General features: G+C 33.4%; 1 protein-coding gene and 1 pseudogene across 2 annotated transcripts in view; both read right to left on the reverse strand.

Moving 5' to 3' along the window:
- Window positions 1-4,050: 4,050 nt before the first annotated feature.
- Window positions 4,051-6,049, reverse strand: LOC306660453 (large ribosomal subunit protein eL6-like; annotated as a pseudogene). Its single transcript has one exon. The product of its transcript is annotated as a large ribosomal subunit protein eL6-like (transcript).
- A 2,786-nt stretch (window positions 6,050-8,835) lies between these two features.
- The window catches only part of TBC1D12 (TBC1 domain family member 12), a 79,753-nt gene continuing 62,599 nt past the window's right edge, over window positions 8,836-25,989 (reverse strand). The window contains exons 7-13 of the mRNA XM_079138695.1: window positions 22,288-22,368; window positions 19,514-19,602; window positions 18,442-18,513; window positions 14,150-14,278; window positions 13,768-13,877; window positions 10,907-11,165; window positions 8,836-9,899 (exon numbers count right to left, since the gene is read on the reverse strand). Of these exons, the coding sequence (XP_078994821.1) occupies window positions 9,831-9,899; window positions 10,907-11,165; window positions 13,768-13,877; window positions 14,150-14,278; window positions 18,442-18,513; window positions 19,514-19,602; window positions 22,288-22,368 (809 nt within the window). The 3' untranslated portion in view covers window positions 8,836-9,830. The remainder of the gene's footprint in view (window positions 9,900-10,906; window positions 11,166-13,767; window positions 13,878-14,149; window positions 14,279-18,441; window positions 18,514-19,513; window positions 19,603-22,287; window positions 22,369-25,989) is intronic.

Below are 25,989 nucleotides of genomic sequence, written 5' to 3' on the forward strand. Positions count from 1 at the left end.
TGTTGTTATTCTTTATGGCTAAAGAATATTCCATTGTGTATATATACCACAGTTTCTTTATCCATTCATCTGTTGAAGGGAATCTAGGTTGGTTTCACAATCTAGCTATTGTGAATTGAGCTGCTATAAACATTGATGTGGCTGTGTTACTATAGTAAGCTAGTTTTAAGTCCTTTGGGTCTAAACCAAGGAGTGGGATAACTGGATCAAAAGGTGGGTCCATTCCAAGTTTTCTGAAGATTCTCCACACTATTTTCCAGTGTGGTTGCACCAATTTACAGCTCCACCAGCAATGTAAAAGTGTGCCTTTTTTCCCCACATCCACACCAACATCTATTATTGTTTGTGTTCTTGATAATAGCCATTCTAATTGGAGTAAGATGAAATCTTAGAGTTGTTTTAATTTGCAGTTCTCTAATTACTAGAGACACTTTTTCATATATTTGTTAATCGCCCGTATATTTTCTTCTGTAAAGTGTCTGTCCAGTTCCTTGGCCCATTTATTGATTGGGTTCTCTATATTTTTGGTGTAAAATTTTGTAAGTTCTTTATAAATTTTGGTGTGATTAGTGCTCTATCTGAAGTGTGTGTGGAAAAGATTTTCTCTCATTCTGTAGGCTCTCTTTTCACATTATTGATTGTATCCTTTTCTGAAAAAAAGCTTTTTAGTTTGAATTCATTCCATTTATTGATTCTTGTTAAAGAAAACGTTAGACCAATATCCCAGATGAACATAGATGCAAAAATCCTTAACAAAATTCTGGCAAATCACATACAAAAACATATTAAAAAGATAGTGCACCATGATCAAGTAGGATTTATCCCAGGGATGCAAGGTTGGTTCAGCATCTGGAAATCAATAAATGTAATTCATCACATCAATAGACTTAAAGTTAAGAATCATATGATTATTTCAATAGATGCTTAGAAAGCATTTGATAAAATACAGCACTCCTTCATGCTTAAAACACTACAAAAAATAGGGATAGTAGGAACATACCTCAACATTGTAAAGGCTATCTATGCTAAGACCATGGCTAACATCATTCTAAATGGTGAAAAACTGAAAGCATTCTTTCTAAAGACTGGAACAAGGCAGGGATGCTCTCTTTCACCACTTCTATTCAACATCATCCTTGAAACACTAGCCAAAGCAATTAGACAGGCCAAAGAAATTAAAGGAATATGAATGGGAAAAGAAGAACTCAAGCTGTCATTATTTGCTGATGACATGATTCTATATTTAGAGGATCCAAAAAACTCCACTAGAAAACTTCTAGAACTAATAAATTCAACAAAGTAGCAGGATATAAAATCAATACACATAAATCTAATGTATTTCTATTAATAAGTAATGAATCCTCTGAAAGAGAATTTAGGAAAACTACTCCATTCACAATACCCTCAAAAAAAAAAAAAATACTTGGGAATCAGTCTAACAAAAGAGGTGAAATACCTCTACAATGAAAATACAAAATGCTTAAAGAAAGAAATTAAAGAAAACCTTAGAAGAAGGAATGATCTCCCAGGTTCTTGGATAGGCAGAATTAATATTGTCAAAATGGCCATTCTACCAAAGGCATTATATAGGTTCAATACAAGTCCAATTAAAATTTTAGTGATTCCTCAAAGAGAGTAATTATGAACTTCATGTGGAAGAATAAGAGACCTCAAATAGCCAAAACAATCCTGCACAGAAAAAGTGAAGCTGGGGTATCACAATATTAGACCTTAAACTATACTACAGAGCATAAATTGTCCTGTGGTCATTAGACTGATGTCACCTTCACATACTTTCCCATACATACCCCTCACTGATTTCCCTTTAAAAGAAGGCCCCAAACGGGCTGGGTTTATGGATCAGTGGTAGAGTGCTTGCCTGACATGTGTGAGGCACTGGGTTTGATTCTCAGCACCACATAAAAAAAATAAATGAAGGTGTTGTGTGTTCATCGACAACTGAAAAAAAAAAAAGAGGCAGCCCCCAAGACCCCCCAAAGCACTTCTCACTCTTGAGATAGCTTGCAATCTTCCTTAAAAGTGTACTCCTTTAAAGAAACTGTGGTATATATATATACAATGGAATATTACTCAGCCATAAAAAATAATAAAATTAGGCATTTGCAGGCAAATGGATGAAATTGGAGAATATCATGCTACGTGAGATAAGCCAATCTCAAAAAACCAAAGGACAAATGATCTTGCTGATAAGCAGATGATGACACATAATGAGGGGTGGGAGGGGGGGCAAGAATGGAGGAAGGAAGGACTGTATAGAGGGAAAAGAGGGATGGGAGGGGTGGGAGGGGTGGAGGGAAGAAAAAAAATAACAGAATCAAAAACTATTACCCTAGGTAAATGTATGATTACACAAATGGTATGCCTGTACTTCATGTACAGAGAAACAAGATGTATCCCATTTGTTTACAATAAAAATAAATTTAAGAAAAAAAAAGTGTACTTCTTGCTTTCCTAAATAAATCTGTTCCTCTGTATCTCACACATGCCAAAATTATTTTCTATTGTAAGTGAAAGATCTGGTTGTTCTAAGTTGAGGTTTCCCTCTCCAGGACCTCTTTGGACCCCCTCCAGTGGAAAAAAAAAAGAAAAACCCTTTCTTCCAACTTTAAAAAAAAATATATATATATATGTTTAAATATATATATATTATATATTTTTTCTGGTATATATTTTATATGTATATATATATATATATATATGAAAAACAGGCATGGCAGCACACACTTGTAATCCTGGTCGTTGGGAGGCTGAGGCAGGAGGATCACAAATTCAAAACCAGCCTTAGCAACTTAGGCCCTAAGCAACTTAGTGAGACTCTGTTTCAAAATAAAACATAAAAAGGGCTGGGGAGGCTGGGTTGTAGCTCAGTGGTAGAATACTTGCCTAGCACTATATAAAAATAAACAAGTCAAAGAAAGGTATTGTGTCCATCTACACTGAAAAAAAAATTTCTTTTTAAAGGGCTAGGAATGTGGCCCCAATGGTAAAGCACCTTGGGGTTCAATCCCAGTACAAAAAACAAAAAACAAACAAACAAAAAAAAACACAAAACAAAAAACCAACACCAGAACTTCTTTTCCCATCTAACTATACCTCAGTCTCTATTAGTCAATCTTTCCTCATTCTTCCCTCCCCACTATCTCCCCAGCCTCTAGTACTCAACACTCTTCTTTCAACTTAAGTGAGACTGACTTTTTCCTTGTGGTTCTCAGGATGGAACCCAGGGCCATGCATGCTAAGCAGGCTGTCTGCCACTGAGCTATACTCCCAGCCTGATACAACTTTTCTAGATTCCACTTGAATGAGATCATAACGTACCTCTTTCTGAGCCTGGCTTATTTCACTTTAACATAATAAACCCCAGTTCTATCCATTCTATCCTAAAAAACAGAATCTCATTCTTTTTATGATTAGTATTCTCTGTGTGTGTCTCTGTGTGTGTATCTCACATTTTTCTTTATCTGTTCATCCATTGATGGACATTTAGTTTGTTTGCATTTCTTGGTTTTTGTGAATAGTACTGAATAATAAACAGAATACATTGTCCTTTGTTTATATATCCACTAGTAGCATTGCTAGATCATAGTTCTATTTTTAATTGTATGTTTGTGTGTGTTGGTATTGGGTACATCTTCAGCCCTTTTTATTTATTTTTAGTACTGAGAATTTAACCCTGGGTTGCTTTACCACTGCGCTACATCCCAGGTCCCCACCTTTTTTTTTTTTTTCCCCAGACACAGAATCACCAAGTTGTTTAGGGCCTTGCTAAATGCTGAGGCTAGCCTCAAACTTGCAGTCCTCCTGCCTCAGTCTTTCTGGGATTGCAGGTATGCGCATGTGCCACCATGCCCAGCTATTTTTGAATTTTTGAGGAACTTTCATACTGTTCTTCATGATGGCTATACTAATTTATATTCCTATCAGTGTATGCAAGATTTCCCTTTTCTCCACATCCTCAACCAGCATTTTTTATCATAGCCATTCTAACTCGAGTGAGATGATAATCTCTTTGTAGTTTTTTTTTTTAAAAATCTATCAGTTATTTAATTAGGTTCTTGGTAAGAAATTTATTACACCAATTTGTGAGGATAAATTCCATTTGTTAGAGCAAAAACAGATCACATGTAGCCCTGGAGCTGAGGAATAGCTTTGATTTGGGGTAAAATTTGTGAGTCCACAGCTTTCTGATCAACCTTGTGCTGCTCTGTAATCTCCTATTTCTCTTTCTCATTGTCGAAGATTTCACCTTCCTGGTGTCTGGGCTTCCTCAGCTGCTTCTTGAAGTAGCCTCAGTAAGGTGTTTTGGGATTTTCATGTTGCTGATATCAATCTTTGTGGCAGTGGTGGTAACAAATTTCTGGTGTGTTCTACACAGAAGAACTCGATTGAGGAAAAGTGATCCCGTCACAAGTAGCAAGCCACTGCTCAGCTGCTTCAGGAAAACCACTCTCTTGCCTCTGTGGCGCCCAGTGAGGCTGATCGAGATGGCCCCGGGAGTGATGCTGGCTGGCAGTTTTTGCACCTGCTGACTGAAGGGCTTTTTGCTATGGCTCAACAGCTTTCATGGCACATCTTCAGTCGGATAGTATATAGGCTTTTTGTGAAGCTTAACCATCTGGTTCCACAGTTCTTGTCACCACCGACTGGTTTGGGGACAGTAGCAAGAACCTTCTCCTTCTTCTCAATCTTGGATTTAGCAGCCGAGGACTTCCTCTTGTACATCGTCTTTCAGGAATACACAGCAGATCGGGAATATCTGCCAATTCCTCTAACCAGGACAGGGTTTTGGCGGCAGTGGGGCTTCCCTTTCTTGGGTTTCTTATCCTTAGGGTCTCCCTTTTTAACCTTGTCAACAACATCAGCCTTCTTGGCTTCAGGTTTCTTCTCTTTAGCATCGGGCTTCTCAGCCTTTTCACCCCCCATCTTGCAAGATGGGAAATAGCTCTTTGTACTTTTGATTTGCATTTCCCTGATTAGTGATGTGAACATTTTTTCATTTCCTGATCACTTATATGCCTTCCTTTGAAAAAATGTGTTCAGATCTGTCACAACACTTTTAATCACTTCATGTAAATACTCATCCCTTTTTTCTGACTTCATATTCTTCTAATAAATTCTTTCTGGTGTGTGTTTTTGTGTGCGTGCACGCATTTTGCTGAGGTTTGAACCCAGGACTTTATACATGAGAGGAAAGCACTCTACCACTGAGCTCCACCCCTAGCCCAAAACTCCTATTTCTGATCTCCACTAGTTCATTTTCTTCGACCCAGCCTTTAAATATTAAAATTCCTGAGCGAGTCAGAAATAATTTGATTTAGGTTTCTAAAGTGCATAATCTCTCTAAAGCAAAAATTTTAAATGAAAGACAAATTCAATGAGGGTGAACGAAAATAAAAATAATCCAGTCACCTACATCTATCACAGGTAGTGCTAGGCACTATTTGGGGTATTAGCAATTCAAAAGTATATAATAGAAGCAATATTTCTGACCTCAGGGTTTATACTGTAGTGGAAGCAACAACTATCTACAATGTCAGTTAGTGATAAGTCATAGATATTATTACACAATATGAAAGAGTAAGGTTATGAGAGTATAGCTATTTAGAGAAAAATTCTCCTCTGAGCAAAGTGACATTAAGCAGAGACCTGAATGAAAGAGAATATAAGCCATAAAAAGACCTAGACAAAGAACTTTCCAGAGAGAAAAGCAAAAGATTTGAGGTAGATAAAACGGCAAAAATTCCATCCTGCATGATGGGCAGAGATTAGATCAAATAGGATCTCATAGATAAGAACAAAGAGTTTGGATTTTTTTTTTCTTTTTTGCAGTATTGGGGATCAAACGCAGGGTTTCATGCATGCTAAGCAAGTACTCTACAACTGAGCTATATCCCTAGCCCAAAAGTTTGGGGTTTTATTATAGGGAATGCCACTGGAGGATCTTGAGCAAGGAAATGATAGGGTTGATTTATAATTTTAAAAGATCATAAAACATGTAGTCTTATTAAACATTTGGTGAGACATGTTTACTTTTCAAGGGCACACATAAGTGGTTTTAAAAATTAAGTCTGAAGAAATTCTATGATAATGCAGTTTAGCTTACTGAAATACAACTGATTTTAGGTTGTGTTTGGTGCTGAGGACCAAACCCTGAGCTTTGTACATGCTAATAAGCACATGCTCTACCACCCAGTTATATCCCCCAGCCCCAAAATATAATTAATTTAAAATCACTTGATAAAACTTAAGACTAGAATAAGTCCTATCATTCACATGCTCTCCAATATATTTTGTCTGTTGAACCAAAGTCCAAACACAGATGTTCACAGGTTTTTACAATTTACAATAGTTTTAATCAAGTAAATACTTCCCTTTCAAATTTTCTTAAGGCTACAGATTAAAATTAAAATGTTTTGGGATTTATGTAGAAATCAAAATACATCTACTTATAAAATTATTAATATTGCCTAGATCAGGAAAATTTGAAACATTACTTCAAAGCTGAAGTGAAGATAAAAACAAGAACAAATGCATATATCCCACTGCTGTCAATTTTATATACTCCCAAGTCTATTAGTTTATAATTCAGATTTTTATTATAAAAGTTATTTTCCAAATGTATTACAATAATACAAAATTTATTTTATTTTAAATTTAATTTTGACAGTACTGTTTACTTAAATATTCAACAAATGAAACACTTTTCCAAAGTAATCTTTTAAAAAGTACTTCCTGGTGTTTATTAGAAAATAAATCCAGCCCACAAAATGCAATGTAAACAGTAAAACCTCGGTAATTGGAACCAATAGTCAATTAATATGAATAGTAAATTGTTTGGAAAGAAAAGCAATTTTGCTAACTTCTCAGGCCTTACAATTTATGTAGCCTAACAAAATAATAAGAGGAAGTGCTTGGCACATAATCAGGATTAAATACGTTTGGTTTTCCAGAGGTTCTAACACTATCTGTCAGTTAGTGGGCAAATTAAAATCTGATTTTCCAATGTTATCTCACACCATTTTTGCATCTTTTTTTTTTTTTTTTCTGGGTGCTGGGGATCGAACCCAGGGCCTTGTGTTTGCAAGGCAAGCACTCTACCGACTGAGCTTTCTGCCCAGCCCCCCATTTTTGCATCTTTTTATACCAAGTTCTACTGTCTGAGTATGCTCTTAGAACCCAATTTTATCCAAACAGATCTAATTTTATCAAAATAGGAAATGAAGAGTCAAAACAACTACATAACTTTGTGAAGATTATTTTATACTTCAGAATGATACCCTCCAATAGTATAGACTGTAATTTAGAGTTGATTGTTGTTAAAAAACAAAACAACAGCATTAGTTCTCATGCTAAGATGTTATCCTGAAGTCAGAAGGTTTGAAAATTTCAATGCTCTTTTGCAAGTGGCACCTAATTTTTGTAAAGCCAAATATATTCAAACCAAAAACATTGTATGAAGGTCATCAGTGCAAAAAGAAAAATCAACAAAATCTGACTTTAAAACTAGTTACTGGAATCTTAGTAGCATTTAAATAAACCAGTGTAGATCTGGGCTAAAGGAACAATTAAGGCAGGAGGCACACAACAATTAAGGTTGTGTGAGAAAGAGAAAGAGAAAGAGAAAGAGAGAGAGAGAGAGAGAGAGAGAGAGAGAGAGAGAATACATAAGCAACCAAAACATCATATTAAATCTCACATTATTGTGGATAATTTAAGAAAAATTTACTTTTAATAGGACAAATACTTTAATCAAAAAACAAACTGCCATACACTGACCACATGAATAACCACATATTGCCTGTATACAGGTTCAAAGAAAGGAGATACAGTACAGTATTTTAGCTGCCAGTACTGAGTCTCAAGACTGAAGTCTAGTGCATCCCTTGAAAAAGAAACTTGACCTTTCCTCCCCAAAGATGTGTATTCCTTTTTTTCTCCAGGTGTGGTTAACTAAACCCAATATTCCCAAAGTAATGAAGACTCATTTCAAGTAATTACTCTGCTTGCAGGTTTTATTTACATGGTAATTGTTACTAGTGGTTTTTAGTGAAATCCTTATATTTACATTTTATATATATATATATATGTATATATATATACACATACATTTACACTTGTAAGGTAAAGAAACTGTACAATAATAAAAAAATAAGAAAAAGAAATATAGTAACTTAGGTCCTCTTCAGGAAAACGATGCATAAAAGTAAAATTAAATTTAGGCAGGTAGTATAACCTCAATGAGATTACAGCCAGAGGTTACATTCCCTCTATTAGGGCCACCAATACCAAGGAAATAGTTACCACACTTAACAAGGTCATTCTAAAACCTGTTAAGACTCTGGGTACTCCCTCAGTATTTTATTACACCATCAGTTTCCACTAAGCCAGCCCCTATAACAGGGGTTAACTTCTAAGAATTCCACTAGTAATCCCTAGGCTAGAAGAACCCATAGGATAAAAGTATATGAGTACCCTCTGGTCCCATACTTCTAAAGAGGCAGTCAATACACCAACAAGACTCTCGAGCTTGTTAGTTTAAAGACTATACATATGTCACTAACAGAAATAGTGTGCTTAAATTTTCTTTCAAACCAAACTACGAAATAAAAACACTATAAATTATTAACTGTATAGTATGTTATACATATATTCATAAAACTCAAGTGTTTTTAGTTTAGATTCCAAAATTAAACATAATAAATTTGATGCCAATTTACCAATGATTAATAATTTATCTGCTATACCATCAGTAAGACTCAAAAATTAGTTTTACCTTTTTCTTTCACTCTTATTTCCATCCATTGATTACAAAAAAAAAAAAAAAAAACCTAATACATAGTGTTTCATAAGGCATGGACCTAGCTACTGTAAGATTTCAAATTTCAAACTGGAAAAAAATTTTGTTTCTACAGAGAGGGGGAATTTTAACTAAAAATTTTAAAGTCTTATCAAATAATATGCTATTTAAGAACTCTCAGAATTCATTACTTTTTACTCTAACCAGTGAAAAACCTCATATTTTTGGACATACTCCCAAAGTCAAGTCTTCAGTCCATTAAAGTGCAAAGAACTTTCATCCTACCAGTTATTTAGTTCTCTTAATGTTAAATTACTAGGTGAACAATTTATTGTACTAGAACAAAAAGACTAAAATTATTTGAATGATAGGAATTCCTTAAAGAATTTCCCATCAAAAACAAATAGATACAATAATGTGGGAAAACACCTAAACAAACAAGGAACAATCTCCTACGAATATTCCAGTTCCCAGATAACTTAAGTTTGCCCCAACCTATGAATGAAGATAAACAACTTAGTTTACAATCAAAGTTGCTTTTCTTGGTCTAGAATATCTTCAAAAGATCAGAACTGGAGATAATATCTATTCTATAATATTTTGGAGGTTAAATTAGTATTTAACAATCCTATGTGACCTCCAAAGTGCCTTTGTGGTAATTGTTAAAAAAGAAAAGATGTAAAAATTTAAAGTATCTTTGAAGCGATTTAAAAAATTTATTGCATTAAACTGTTCACTCCAAATTATGGAGTATGAAATAACCATTTTAACCTTTTCCTCTGAAAAATGCCTCTCCCTACAAAATACTTTTTTATTAATACTGTTAATAAATTTCTTATTTCCTTTGTTTCAGCCATGGAATTTTAAATCAGCAGTTTTCTACCTCTTGATTCTTTTAGATTTCTCCAACAATTTTCTTTCATGCTTTTTACATAGGAAACAGAAAACATTTCTCCCCCCTAAAAAAACCACACATTTTTTTATATTTCAGTTAGTCTGTTAATTTTGAAGATTAGCTTTTCAGAGCAGGACTACTGTTCTTGTCTCCTTCTTTAATATCCTTCATTACAGATGCAAAGACCTGGAAATTACATAAAATAAAGATCAGTTCTCAAAATCTACCACCCAGATTAAAGAGATTTAAATAACTACAGCTTATAAACATGAAAAAGAGCTTTAGTATGCTTTATTATCCCTGAAATTTTTTAATTCTAATCCCCTTTTTTTTTTTTTTTTTTTGGTACTGGGGATCGAACTCAGGGCCTTGTGCTTGCGAGGCGAGCACTCTACCAGCTGAGCTATCTCCCCAGCCCCCCATTTTTTAAGTCTAATTTTATGGAACATGAGTCAATTTCAATTTTCATCATTGCCAAATATTTTTATATTAGTATTTAGAAACAGAACATTTTCTGGCCAACATTCATTCCTACATTCCATTTTCATAAGCAGTAAATCTGTGCACTTACAATGCCAATTGTGTGTATCATTCATAGACCAAGACATAATGCTGCTTTCATGGCACTTAACCTAGATCACTTTTACTTACCTTCACTAAATACAGTCAAAGAAGCCATGATCATATGTTAGATTATATTGCTAACCTTTACTACATAGTAGATGTTTAGTAAAATCATTGTCTATTTCAGATATAATTATTTAACAGCTCTGCTAAATGATTATTGTGATTTGTAGTTCAATTAAAATATTACTGAACTTATATAAAAATAAATCTATAAATTTGGATATGTGGAAGAGAGGTAATCTATGTTAAAATCTTGCTTTTTTCAAAGCCCCAAATTATTTTTTAAAGATAATGTATATTTGGGCTGGGGTTGTGGCTCAGCGGTATAGTGTTTGCCTAGCACATGTGAAGCAATGGGTTCAATCGTAAGCACCACATAAAAAATAAATAAGTAAATAAGCAAATAAATAAAATAAAGGCATTGTGTCCATCTACAACTAAAAAATATTTTTAAATATTTTGTTTTACTTTATGCACTAACAATTCAGAAATATATAACTTTTTTTTTTACAAAAAGTCAAACTGATTATTTTAGCACATCTATTAGGAATTTAAAAATGCCATACCTGAGTCCATTTTTTGGTGCTATTCTGCATCTGAATTGCTGAAATACAGCTGAAGAGCTTTTCTGATGTGATATCTTCTGGCAATTTAGTTAGAAACTGTGCTATGTGAATAAAATCCATCTGCAGGAGAATATCTTCATATAACCGGAGGATTCCTAATCCAGTCCTAAATAAAAATTCCTCTCCATCTCTGCAAAATACATCCCAGACTCGACAGGCAAGATCAAGTGGTAGAGATTTGCTATAGAGTGTAAAGATCCTAAAATATGGAGGAAAAAAAGTCTTGAAATTTTTCATTTATTCATTAAGCATCTATATAGAAAAAGGATGATGGTAAATAAATGATTACTGTGGTTTGTAGTTCAACAAAAAAACCAATTAGGGATAAAACAGCAAATAATATATGGCTTATTCTCTCAAACTTGAATAATGGAAAATTAAGTAATAAATAATAAAATTATATGAATTTGCAATCTAACATAAAGGCAAATTCTAATACAAACTCTAGATGTACAATAGCCTAGTGATTAAGGGTATGAATCTGAAATCACAATGCCTGGGTTTGAATTTTAAATTTGCAACTGAGTCACTTGGTCTTGACCAAGATACTTAGCCTTGCTGTGTCTCGTTTTCCTCATTAGTAAACTAAAAATAATAATACTGTCCACCTTAGGATTGTTCTGAAAATGAAAGGAATTAATAAATACAAAGTGATTAGGATGATGTCTGGCACATAAGAAATGCTCATGGCTGGGGATAGAGCTCAGGGACAACGTATACTTAACATGTGCAACGCCCTGGGTTAAATTCCATCACCAAAAAGAAAAAATAAAGGAAGAGAAGGGGAAAAAAGAAGAAAAAAGGAAAGGAGTGTTCAATAAAAATTACTTATTAATAGTGTATAAGGAACCTAAATATCATCTTTAGTAACCTAATATAATCCTATAATAATTCACTTCCCCTCCAACAAACATCCATTGTTTTGTTTTCTCCTCCATTAAGATTTTCTTATTACTTCTTTTCCAACAGAATCACCAAAATGGCTTTTCCTATCCCTTCTGACAATGTCTGACCATGTAATTCTTTATCCAATGGTGCTTCAGGTGGCATTCTGGTTTGGGAAGTGAGAGAATAGATACTAGAAGACTTGTCTTAAAATTGCCTTAGCAAAAAAAAGGACACCACTTTTTACTCTGATTAGTTGAGGTAGTGCTGATGGAATTTGAAGAAGGGAACTAAAGGCTCTCCCACAAAACAAAACAAAAATTTAGCATTGCCACTTACTCATTCCTGCCTTGAAAAAATGATTCTGGGTAGTGAAACAAAAGTCCACCTCTACTTCTTAAATTATAAATACATTTAATTGTATGACAAAAACACACTCTTGGTAGTATATAGAATAGTAATTTTATTGCTTAAAAAGAAAACATGTATGAGGAATGCCTTGGTACAGTTTCTAGAACAAAGTACTCACTCATCCCCCCTATCAGTTGTGAAACTGATATGCTCCATGTTTCTCAACAGTGAGAATTGAGGGCTTTCCCCTCCCAGCACCGCTTCGTCACAGAATTAGTATTTAATCTTGATTCTCTGAGTTTCAGGATATAAAATACTTCTTCCCATTATTTTGGGTATTTCCCAGAGGAACTCTAATATTTTTAGTGAAAATGGAAGAGCATACATTGAAAAACTCGTTTTTTTTTTTTTTTTTTTTTTTTAAGCCTACATAAAAGAAGGCTCAAGCAGGAATTACATGCTTGTAATCCTAGCTACTAGGGAGGCTGAAGCAGGAGGATCACCAGCCTGGTGCTCATGATGAATTTTTTTTGCTCGTGATGAAATTTTTTTTTAAAAAGGACTGAGTTCAGTGCTTTCCTAACAAGGGCCTAGGTTCAATTCCCAGTTCAATTCAATTCACACACACACACACACACACACACACACACAAAAGGAGGAGGTCCAAAAACTGGGAAGACATCATATTCGATCAATAACATCATTTATTTATTTTTCTATATTAAAGCTTAATACCACTTAAATGATTTTGAACCTAAGACTTACAGTTTAACCTTCCATGTGTACTCTTGACAAACTATCTTAGGATCAACTACTCCATCTTTTTCATAAAGTTCACCCATCATTCTAAAATCAATTGGCTACTGCTTCAATTTCCAACAGATCTTGAATTGGAGAGATGAAGCATCAAATAAGGCATCATTCTTCCATCAGAAATTTGGATAAAGTCTTGAAAAACAACCCTTGGTAAAGAAACACTATCAAAACTACTACAAGCCCTTGTGTGCTAAAAATAATAGCAACCAACTCTGAGAAGTTAGTGTATGCTAGGTCTTGAAAGAGATACAACTCAAGACATAAATATTACTAATCCCTTTTATAGATAAGAAATTAAAAACAAATTGAGAGATGCTGATTTCAACCCAGAATCCATACTCTTTTTTTGGCAGCAGTGGGGTGTTGGGGGTGGTGATACCAGAGATTGAACCCAGGGACGCTTAACCACTGAGCCATATTCCCAGCTCTTTTTATGTTTTATTTAGAGACAGGGTCTCGCTAAGTTGCTTAGGGCCTTGCTAAATTGCTGAGGCTGGCTTTGAACTTGCAATCCTCCTACCTCAGCCTCCTAAGCTGCTAGGATTACAGGTGTGTGCCACTGCAGCTGGCCAGAGTCCATACTCTTAATCAAATATAACCCCACAAAAATGTGGCAAGTTCTCTATTTCTAAGGAAAGGTTCTTTAATATGTATGATCCTGTGCATGAGATTTACAATAGTTCTTAAAGCACAGAAGGTTATAATTTATCTCTTTTTCATTATTATTTGTTATGTATATTATGACTTACCAGTCTATCAAGTATATGTCTGGGGTAAGACTATAAGACTTGAAATGAAGAAATAGTTTGGAGAGATTTTCTTCAAAGAAAACTTCAAATGTTGCAAAATATTTCAACATCTGCAGACAAAAAAATAAATAAAGTTATGAAAGAGTACAATCTGGAAATAGACAAATAAATCCTTTACATTAACAGAAAATCTTATTTATTAGCATCTCTCTGTGTCCTCTCATCAAACATTACTAAAACTATAATTCAATGAAAAGTTCATATTCAGATTACCTTAGTCTTCTAATTGTTGTTTTTTCTTTGTTTGTTTGTTTGTTTTACTTTAAGAGGGCATTCAGAATACAGAACATACAAAAGAAACAGTTAATTCAAATGTTCATACCATGCTGTGATCCACACGAAAAAAAGCCAATTGACATGGCTTATTCAGGAGATTCGCAAATGCAATGAAAGCATCTGCCTCTTCCAAATTGAGAATGAGCACTGCTGCAATGAAGGACATCCCTTGGACCTTCAAAAGAAAAAGAAAATCAAAACATTTAAAATAACAATTCTCTACAGTTTATTTAATTGGATTCCTAAATAATTACAGTTTTGTTACAAAGTAGAATTTACCAAGATTTATTTTTTTTCTTCCCAGCAAAGGTAAATACAGAACACCCATAAGAGTTATGAATTCTAATTTTACATTTCTTGTTCATGTGGGATTTTTTTTTTTTTTTTTTTTTTGGTGGTATTGGGGTTGAACCCAGGGCCTTGTGCATGCGAGGCAGGCTCTCTGCCAACTGAGTTATATCCCCAGCCTGAGGGAAAATTTTTGAGAAAAAAGTATCAGTTTTTCTTGCTACAAAAATCTCAGTTTTCATTTTCTCTCTAAATTCTCAAAATATAGAGTATAGAATCACAAAGTTAAGTGAAAGTCAGGTGATTTTTTTTCATTTTTATAACAAATCTGTCTGCATTGGAAATGAGGAACTAAGAATAAAAGAGGTCTATGAAATGTGCTGCTAAAATTCCAAGAATAAAGAGTTTGTAGGGATTCAGATAACCTAGATTCCTGGTAAAGAGGAGAAAGAAATGGGGTAAACACCACTCTAGGATGAAAAAGAAGTATAGGCACAACAGAAGAAATGGAAATAATAGGACTAGCCCAGATGGAGCACAAGATTTATGACAAATGGAAGACATCTGAGAAAAGTAGGATATATTCATATTATGAAAGGCCTTGAGTAAAAGGCTAAGAAATATAGATGTCTGCTTGTGAGTTATCAGTAGCAATTATACATTTCTTTAATTTGAAAAGTTGTCAAATATTTACTTTTAGTAGAGATTTTATGTGATGAACTTACACAGGGAGATTACAAAGAATAATTGTAATGATAGTGTCTTTTTCCCAAATATTTTGAAAGGGTTGCCTGCAACACTATCTATAACTATGTTTACTTTCTCAGTTCTTTTTTTTGTTTTTGTTTTTTTTTTTTTTTTTTTTTTTTGCAGCATTGATAATTGAACCCAGGGGTGCTCTATCACAGAGATATATCCCAAGCCCTTTTATTTTTTATTTTGAGACAGGGTCTCACTGAATTGCCCAGGCTGGCGTTAAACCTGAGATCCTGCTGTCTCAGCCTTGCACATTTCTGAGATTACAGGCATGCACATCACACCGGCTTGATTCTTTTTACATTTTAGCATACTCCAATATGGATTCCTGCTCCATTACTATACAATGTTGAGACTTCTCTTATCAGCATGATCAATGATATTTATTATAAAAACCAGTGGGCAGTTTCCTATGAAGCCATGAGCCAAGAAATGAAGGCAGTTTCTAAAAGGCAGAATAGATAAGGAAATGGATTCAGCCCTGGAGCCCACAGAATGAACAGAGTCCTGCCAAGATCTTGATTTGAACTGTGAAATATATTTTGGACTTCTGACCTGAAGAACTGTGAACTGCATTGTTTGAGGCCATTACGTTTGTGGTGATTTGTTATAGCAACAATAGGAAACTAATACAGAGACCAGACCATATCCATTTGTTCCTGACTAAATTCTTAGTCCACAATATTTACTGAATGGATACTGGGGGCAAACTTTTAACCTTCTGTAATAGAATGGTAGAAAAACAAAGAGATTAAAACTATATTTAATTGAATCTAAGATGCTGTTAATTAAAACTAATGTCATGTGCCTATAACCCCAGCTACTCAGGAGGCTGAGGTGGGAGGATTGTGAGTTTGAGGCCAGCAACATGGTAAACCTCCCCATGTCAAAAAATACAAAAATAAAGAGCAATGTCATTATTTTAAATACCACTAAAAAAGAAGAAATGATAATACCGTACCACTTAGAATTTTATTTTATGCATATTCACAAAACTAAATCTCATTAAAATTCACTGCATATTACTTTTGTGCATACATTGCTTCTGGCAAGAGTCCAATTTTTCTGAATATTCTGTATCTATTCATGATATGACGTACTGAAAAGGACATGCCATTCATGGTAGTGTTTCTATCAAAAATGTTTAACTTGGGCTGGGGTCATAGCTCAGTGGTAGAGCGCTTGACTAGTAGGTGTAAGGCACTGGCTTTGAGCCTCAGCACCACGTATAAATAAATAAAGTAAATGTCCATTGACAACTGAAAAATTTTTTAAAAAATGTTTAACTTGAATCTAATCATGAAAAAAATCATAATAGCATTTAAATTTTATTTGCATTTTAAAAAATATTTTTAGTTGTAGATGGACACAATACCTTTATTTTATTTATTTTTATATGGTGCTGAGGATCGGACCCAGTGCGTCAAGCGTGCAAGGTAAGTGCTCCACCACTGAGTCACAGCTCCAGCCCTGCATGCATGTTTAAAAAGAAATATAAGATGTTTGGTGTCAAAAATTAAAACCTTTATAGTTAAACTTAATATGAAAAATATTGAATGTCAACTTAAACATGTGCACAAAGGATACACCCTTTTAAATACCTGAGGGAAGACAGTTTAAAAATTCTTTTATTCAAATTACACTTTCTCCATAAGGACTATCTCATCACCATTTTTTTAATTAAAATCTTTTTTATTTTTGCAGACTGCATTTTGATTCATTGTACACAAATGGGGTACAACTTTTCACTTCTATGGTTGTACACAATACAGATTCACACTATTCATGTAATCATACATATACATAGAGTAATACTGTTTCATTCTACTTTCTGTCCCCCACCCACTCCCACCCCATTTTCCTCTACACCATCCAAAGTTCCTTCATTCTTCTCTTCCCCCTGCCACCCTTCCTTGTTATATATTGTCATGCACTTATCAGAGAAAACATTTGGTCTTTGGTTTTTTGGGCTTGGCCTATTTCACTTACCATTATATTTTCTGACTTTATCCATCTACCAGCAAATGCCATAATTTTATTCTTCTTTATGGCTGAGTAATATTCCATAGTGTATCTAGGTTGGTTACAAAATCTAGCTATTGTGAATTGAGCTGCTATGAACATTGATGTGGCTGCATCACTGTAGTATGCTGATTTTAAGTCCTTTGGGTATAAACTGAGGAGTGGGATAGCTGGGTCAAATGGTCACCACCATTTTTAATACAACCTGCTCCACCCCAAACATGGCAATTCTCCTCATTACATGCCATACTTTTTTCTATAGCTCTCACCACCACTTACTATAACCTGATTTACTTGTTTTTTACTGTCTATTTCCTCCTTCTAAACTGTAAGCATTATAAGGAGAGTCTTTTGTTCATTAAGGTATCTTAAATGCCTTAGAACGATGCCTAGCATATAGCAATAATAATAAGCATGCAGATATTTGTTGAGTGCATGAATGAACAAACACAAATGAACATGCAACAAAACAAAGTAAGTTGTACCTGACAGCCACCTTATAGGGAGGTCCCTAAAGTTCTTTTATTTTAAGACAAAGGTGAGAAGATAAAGGTTTCATACCTTCTAGTTAAATGTGGCTACTGAATACTCACATTTTCTTTGTTCCCTCCTAAAATTCAAGTAAAATAACAATAAAGAAAAAAATGAGTATTAACTTAAGAGAACAAAGAAAATGGAAAAGGATATGAACAGTATATAAAAGATGTCAATAGCATTTTATAAACTTTAATTTAAATAAAGGGAGATGTTGAAAGTAAAAGATCTGTAGAAGAGGACGTCAATAATCAGTGAGCCAATTCAGCCACAAAATGCTGTTTAAGACTAAGGAAATGAAATTATTAGATACCTCTGAAACTGAGTGGTAGGGCTAAAAAATAGGGTAGGTTCTTTTGTCTTGTATGGATAGGTGCCTATTCTTCCCTAAACCTGGCAGAACATGAAATTTTATTTTATGGAGAAATAGTGAGAGAAAAGAAGGATAGTGAGAGGGGGGATAAAGGAATCACACTGACAGCAGAAGCATTAAATAAAATTTTACAAAATGAATGCTGAAAAATCCCTATTAACACTCCCAGAAAGCTGGCAGCCAGTCTTATAAGCTCCTGGCAAGAGAAGGAAAGTTTCTTCTCTAGGTAAGTTGATCAGTCAAAAGAAGACAGAGACACAGATATTTAATCTGTATCTGTAAATATCTAATGCAACATAAGAAATTTGATAAGAGTATAGATAAAATGTTCATATTCAAAAAAACAGATTGAAACAAATACTTACATAACCAACATCAGGTCTGTAACATGTATATGCCCCTAAGATACTATGTAAAACATCGTGATATGGGCCACCCTTAGGAGAGAAAAATGAAATTTTAAACTATATGAATAATAGTCTCTAAGTTATTTCTCACATGTTAATAAACTATAGCATTTCCTAAGTGACTAGTTTTAGTGTATTAACAATTGTCAAAAATATTCTAAATGCATTCTGCCCCCTATTTTCAAATTATTAATAAAAATATTTAATAATGAATAACAAAAAAGTTAAATATACTCACTTGAATGCAAGCTATATAATGTGCAATTTTAAAGACTTAGAGATTTTGTACAATAGGAGTACAATTAATACAGATTATTATTTTTTCTTCTTTTTTTCTTCTGGCCAGGGCAGGGGTAATTGCTGGAGCCTGAACCCAGGGCCTCATACATGTTAAGCACATGCTCTAAGACTGAGCTAAATACCCAGCAATTTCATTTCATGTTATACAATATCAATAAAAGAAAACCATCAAACTACAACTAAATTAAATTGTATGAATAATTTTACCTTAACAGTAAAATTTTTTATCTCATTTTATTTAATCAATTATATACCCTATGTTATAAAACTATTCCTTCCCATTTCAATGGTAAAACTTAAAAACAACCATTTTTTCCTGTAAAAACTAAATATGAAAATAAACTATTCCTATTTCAGAAGCAATTCTGAAAATTTTTTGGTCTCGGGATAAGTTCTTTACATTGTAATAGTTTACTAGGCAAAAAATATTAAGAATTCAAATACCTTATAGAGTTAAAAAAAAAAAAACAAATTCACCATAATAAATAGGTATCAAGTACCTATTACACAAAAGTTATTCATGTGCTTTGCTAACTACAATGTATTTCCATCAGTAGAATAAAATAAATTTCCTTAAAAATTTCCTATTAGTTTTGTACTTTTTAAGTAAGGGCCCCGATTTTTCTAGTTTTGTCTTTTAAAAAATAATAGCTATGCATTTAGAGAATCTGTACCCTTGGATATTGAAAGACTAAAAAATAATAGTTACAATTTGGTTAGAAACCCTCACCTTCTGAAAGATGTAGAGAGATGGAAATGTACGGGAAATGTCCAACTTAATTAATTCCAGACTGGCCTCTCGGTCAGCAACAGAAACACCTGTATTTACCAAGTAAATAAAATTTCAATGATCACTTGGCTGTAACAAGTTCAATTTTGTACACACAGAATGATCACACAGCATATGTGTTATTTAAGGAAAGTTAAAAGTGGAATCATCAAGAAAGTTCAAGAAATGTCATTAAACTTTTGCTAGAACTTAAAGTCTAATCTGAAGAAAAATATCTACACATTTATCAGAAAAATATATGGTGAAAGAACTCTGCTTCTAGTTTTTATAAAATTTAAGGGCAGGATATCATTCAAATGGTAATTACTAGGAAAAAAATATAAATGTCACATTTTTAAAAATTACCATGAGAGCTGACAGAGGTCTAGAGGAGGGGAGGAGCCTTTTCTATGGAAATGGACATCGTGGTCATTTTTTCTTCCTAGACTAAGGAACTTTTTTTGAATGTAGGCAGTCAGTTTTGAGAGTAAAATGAAATCACCCAAAGCCACATGGTCCTTGGGAGAGCACCTCACTGGAGGGATAAGTCTATAATTAAAATAGGATAGTTTTTCCCATCAAGTAATCTGAAACCTGAGATGAACTAAATCTATTGAAAGCTGCAATTCTGCCCCAACCTAGATTAATTACTAATTGAATTAGGGTGATAAATCCCTAATCCAACAATACAAAAGGAACGAGCCTGCTTTCTCTTCAAGGGAAACACCAGTTTCATTTTCTGTATTCTTTTTATATGGTATCTGGTCTACAATTAAAACTTTTTAAGATATGCAAGGAAGCAGGAAAATGGGACTTATAATCAAAGAGGGAAACAAGCCAACAGAAGCATAACAATAGATAATCCAATGTTGGAATTAACAGACAAGAATGTGATCTGTCATAAATGTTAGAGAAAATAGGGAAAAGATGGGATAAAATGTGGAATGGAAAGATGAAGAACTTCAACAAAGAAAAATATATAAAAAGAATAAGTGAACATTGTAGAATTACAAATATACCACCTAAAATTAAAACTCTTTGGACAGATTAAATAATATACTAGACAGAAGAAAGGATTAGTAAACTTGATTACAGATTAATAAAAATAATCCAACTGAAACAGAAAGAGAAAAAATATGTTAAAGTGTAAGAGCTTGTTAAATGGTCTGCCATAGATATAACTGAAGTACTAGAAGGAGAACAAGAGAGATGGAGCTAAAGTAATATTTGAAAAGATAATGGCCGAAGAGTTAAATAACAACTCTAAGTTATAAATACTCAGGAAATATGAAGACAGTAATTTAAATAGAACACTACTTTTCTGATTTATATTTTAAACTTTTCCTGTTTCAGGGAAAATTCTGAAAATTTTTTTGTTGTTGTTTTTGTTTTTTTTTTTTTTTTGTTTTGTTTTGTTTTTTGCAGTGCTGGGGATTGAACCCAGGGCCTTGTGCTTGTAAGGCAAGCACTCAACCAACTGAGCTATGCCCCCAGCCCCTCTGAAAATTTTTTAAGTCTTGGGGTAAAATTTCTATTTTCATAGTTTACTAAGCAAAAATATTAAGAATTCAAATATCTTATAGAATAAAAAATTCAATTTCTACTGATGTGTAACTTTATTTACTCATAACAAAATGTCTCAGAAGTTAGTGTCTTATTTTAATTCTTATAATTTGGATGCTTCATAACAGTTTTAAAAGAATAATGAAGCAGTTGAAATCCTACCAGTCTAAAATTCTTACATCCTTACCTTTCTTGTACTTTTCCCCACAAGTAACTGTCATAGCAAACAGGACTTAGGATAATACTTACATAAACCTAGAAATCAAGTCTTCTCTTGAATCTGATTTAGTAAAATTTCCCCACCCTAATGTTCCTTTTTTTTTTAATTTTTATTTATTTATTTATTTGTTTATTTATTTATTTATTTATTTTGCGGTACTGGGGATCGAACTCAGGGCCTTGTGCTTGCCTCTACCAGCTGAGCTATCTCACCAGCCCTAATGTTCACTTTTTTAAAACAGAAAAAAATTTAATATCCTAGGAAAACCACTATAAGATAGGTACCATTTCTCTCTCCAAAACTGTTCATTTTTAGAGTTTTACTTACAGGCAAGAGAAAAGGGTTTGCTTTCTATGAAGTAAAATAAATATATAAAAGTGACTGACAGAAAAATCGCTCCCCATTACTAAAGCACAATAGATGGTTAAGTAAATTTACCTAAACTCAATAAACTATAGTGAGAAAGAAAATTCTCTTGTTTTTTCCAAAATGATCAGGGGGAAAAATTGATAGAGGGCTATGGGTAAATTAAATGAACAAAGAATAAGGCACAAAATAATTATAAATATTATGAAATAAGTGAAAGTCAGTGGATGGGAAAAGAAAGAGGTCAGAGTGAGGTATGAAGAACCTCTATCATTAAGTAAGAGCTTAGCCTTAAAACTACTTCATACCATTAGCCTTAACTGCTATGATTTAAATCCTGGGCTTTGGAGTACAACAAATCTGGTTTATATCCCAGATTCTCTGCTTACAAGTTATTTAACTTCTCTAAGCCTCAGTTTTTTCTTGTATAATTCAGAATAATATCTATGAAAAAGGTTATTAAGAGTCAATGAGATAATGTATGTAAAGCGTTACCACAAATCCTGGAACATGGTATAAAACCACTCTATTATCTTCAGTAACTAGATTTTCATCCTGAAATTATTATTAAAAACAAAAATCACACCTTCTGTATCATTTTCTGAATTTGTTTCACTGAAGCTTTTCCACCGTTCTTTCGCTCTTGAAAGGAAGATTTCATAAAGTTCTGGGGGGAAAATTTATAAGTAGTAAGAAAGGAATAAACTCACATTTTTATTTTCTTTCTTTACCTGTTAAAGGTTAGGTCTCCCTGGTGTAGCGGGTATCAAAAAAAAAAAAAAATAGTACTTAAAGCACTTGTTTCTACTCAAACTAATTATACAACCAGAAAGACAGCAAATAGACATGCTGGTCCAAGTATGAGGCAGGAGGAATGTCATTTTGCTCAAGGAATGTCATTCTGGAATAGCAGAAGCATAATTTTTGGAGTCAGTCAGATTCATATTTCAACCCTGCCAGTTACCTGTGGGACTTCAAAAAAGTTACTTAACCCCTCTGGAACTTGGCTTTCTTCATCTGTAAACTGGAGAAAAGTAACATCTACTCACAGGTTTACTGATGATTAAACAAGATATTTTATGTAAAGCTCCTGGCACTTTATAGATCCTCAATAAATGTTAGTTCTTGCTTTCTTCCTCTTCTTAAATTGGTTTCTCTATTATTATATTGCTATCTAAAGTTACCTGTACTTCATGTGGAATTGGTCTAAAGGTCTACGTACAAAAATTTCTGTCCCTATCTTTATACTTTATGTGTCCTATCAATCACTTTTGAAATACCATTATGATTCCACATGCAGACTCATAAAACCTCAGGAACAGAAAAAATTGAAACACTTTTCTCAACTCTCAAATCTTGTCTTTACTTACTAAACATTGCAGATATTTGAAACTAAATAGAAATAGGAAATTTCAGTGATAGAGAAAAAAGTATTTCTTGCCCACCAACAACATTTATGAATTGTCCAAAACACCAAGAACATTTTTTTTTTTTTTTTTGGTGGTGCTGGGGATTGAACCCAGGGCCTCATGCTTGCAAGGCAAGCACTCTACCAACTGAGTTATCTCCCAGCCCCAAAGAACATTTTTTACTTATATTAATTTTTGTTTTCTTGGCAGTACTGAGGATTGAACCCAGGGCCTTGTGCATAATAGGCGAGCATTCTACCACTGAGTTACATTCCCAGTTCTTTTATTTTGAGACAAAGTCTTGCTAAGTTGCCCAGGTTGGCCTCAAACCTGTGATCCTCCTGCCTTAACCTCCTGAATAGTTGGGATTACAGGCATGCATCACTGTGCCCGGTTTAAATTAATTATTTTTTAAAATTTATTTATTTTGAAAGTTAAAACATGGACATGATTTCTAAAATATATAAACATTACAAAATAAAACAGAGTAAAAACTCAATTTCCTTCTCTCGGATATAACTGTGGTTACCACAGCTCCCACAAACCTTTCAAAGATGAAAATATGCGTGTGAAAGTATATACCTAGATAGCCTCCTTTAAAAAAAAGAAACAGCAACAAAGTAGCAACAGATTACATGCATTGATCTGTATCCTACTTTATTAGAAATTGTCCCATGTTAGTAGATACTTTTTTTTCTAAAAACACAGCAGTCCAATGTTTGACTATACCAAAACATGTATTCTTAAATTGCCAAGAATCAGATCATTATACAATAACTGACTATATATATGTAAAACAGACTCTCGCTACTTTAATTTTTTCTCTTTTCTATTCACTTTTCATTAGTATTAATGGTTTTGAAGGAAATTTAAAAGGAAAACATCAAACTTAAAATTTCTATTACTTGTGTTCAATCCCATGAATAATTTGGGGAGAAGTGGTATATATAATTTTAAAGTATATGTATATTTGGGGTTATCAGTCATCAAATGTAACTCCATACTTTTTTTTTTTCCTTTTCCTTTTGGTGCTGGGGACTGAACCCAGGATCTTGTGCATGCTAGTTCACACTTTTTTTTTTTTTTTTTTCATTTCCAACTAGTTCTAAGTCAGGTTACTTTTATTATTCTACCCAAATTTTAAAACTGCTTTGGAAGAAGAAAGGCTCAACAGACAAACTCATCACTTTTGGAAGTTATGAAATTTATCCAGGAATAAAAATGCAGTGATTCATCCCAAAATATCAAAGGCTATCTCTCCAAGGAAGATTTTTACAGTGCCTATCTCTAATAAGAGTTAACTGCATCTCAGTTTAATTCCATGCCTGGCTCCCCTGATTTTATTTTTGAATCAACAAAGAGAGAACTTGAAGCAGGCCTAAGGATGGTTCTTTATACTTTCTAACAACACTTTGATTTCAGTGCACATTTTGCTTTCTGATTTTGTAATGATGATACACATACTCTCAGGCAAGAGCACTTTCACTAAAAACAATCCTTTGAGATAGTTGATGGGATCTTATCCTCATTTTACAGATAAAGAAAACTAAGACTTCTAGATGTTAAGTAATTTGCCCAAAGTCACAAATCTAATATATACAGTGGAACCAAAATCTGAATCACATCTGACTGACTTTAGAGCCATTACTCTTTGCCACTGCTCTCTAGTGATCATAAATTTCATGATTAAAACAAATACAACAAGTAAAGCATCAAATCATTACAGCCATTCTGAAGTAAACAAGACTATCAAAAAATTATTTTACTTCGGTCAAAACTTGGCATCCACACCACTAATGAAAAAGAAGAGAATGAATTCCCCACTCCATTTCTAAATACACAAATGTTTCGTAGAGTAGACCTAAAATTTTGTTGAAAATAAATGACTTATGTTACAAAACTTTATAGGTTCAAACATAAAAAGAACTTTTTGATTACAGAGTCACAAAAGGTTAACACCTATTTAACCAACATTGTAATGTCTAAATTACCAAGCTTTCCCACATTCTAAAACCAAAGTTATCAACAACAAAAAAGAAAACTGTAAACAAAGCAAAATAGAAGTTCATATTACCACTAATCAAGACTTTTTAAATCTAACTAAAACTTCTGACTATAATGTAAAAACATTTTCTTTTAATCTTTCAAGCATAAAAAGCAAAATAAATCTTTATTTGAAGAGAACAGCTATATAATACAAAATCTAACCTTTCTTAATGTTAAAACTTTTGGGGCTGGGGAGATAGCTCAGTCGGTAGAGTGCTTGCCTTGTAAGCACAAGGCCCTGGGTTCGATCCCCAGCACCCAAAAAAAAAAAAAAAAAAAAAAAACTTTTAATACTTCTAAACCCATTATATCCTATGGTCCTACATACAGGACACCGATAATGACCTCTAAAACTGTATAGGACACCTATAAAATAGTTCAATTTAGGTTTTATAGTTGACCTATACAGAAGATGACAGAACACAATGGGTTAAACTCTATTTCTTTTTAAAAGTTCTTTAAAGTAACATGTTATTACAAGGACACTTGTGAAAATCAATTTTTCTTGGTGAAAATCAATTTTTAAAATTGTAAATAATTATGATATCCAAAGTTGGTGTTGCTTTTAAAATTAAGATAAACATTTAATTTTTGCTACAATTCTGTCAAATTATACATAATGCTGATTGTGGCAATGAACTTCCTTGCAGAAAAGCTCCTATTCCAGTCCTGCTCACATCCCCAGAATAAATTCTTAGAACTGAAACAAATATGTCAAAGGTTATGTTTTTGTAGACTTTGGGCAAATATTTCTAAATTATTTTTAGTCATATCCCATATGTGTAATCCTTTAAATCCTTAATTTGAGGGATGAAAAACAATACTTTGATATT

This window comes from Sciurus vulgaris (assembly GCF_902686455.1).
Source record: "Sciurus vulgaris genome assembly, chromosome: 4".
Lineage (NCBI taxonomy): Eukaryota > Metazoa > Chordata > Mammalia > Rodentia > Sciuridae > Sciurus > Sciurus vulgaris.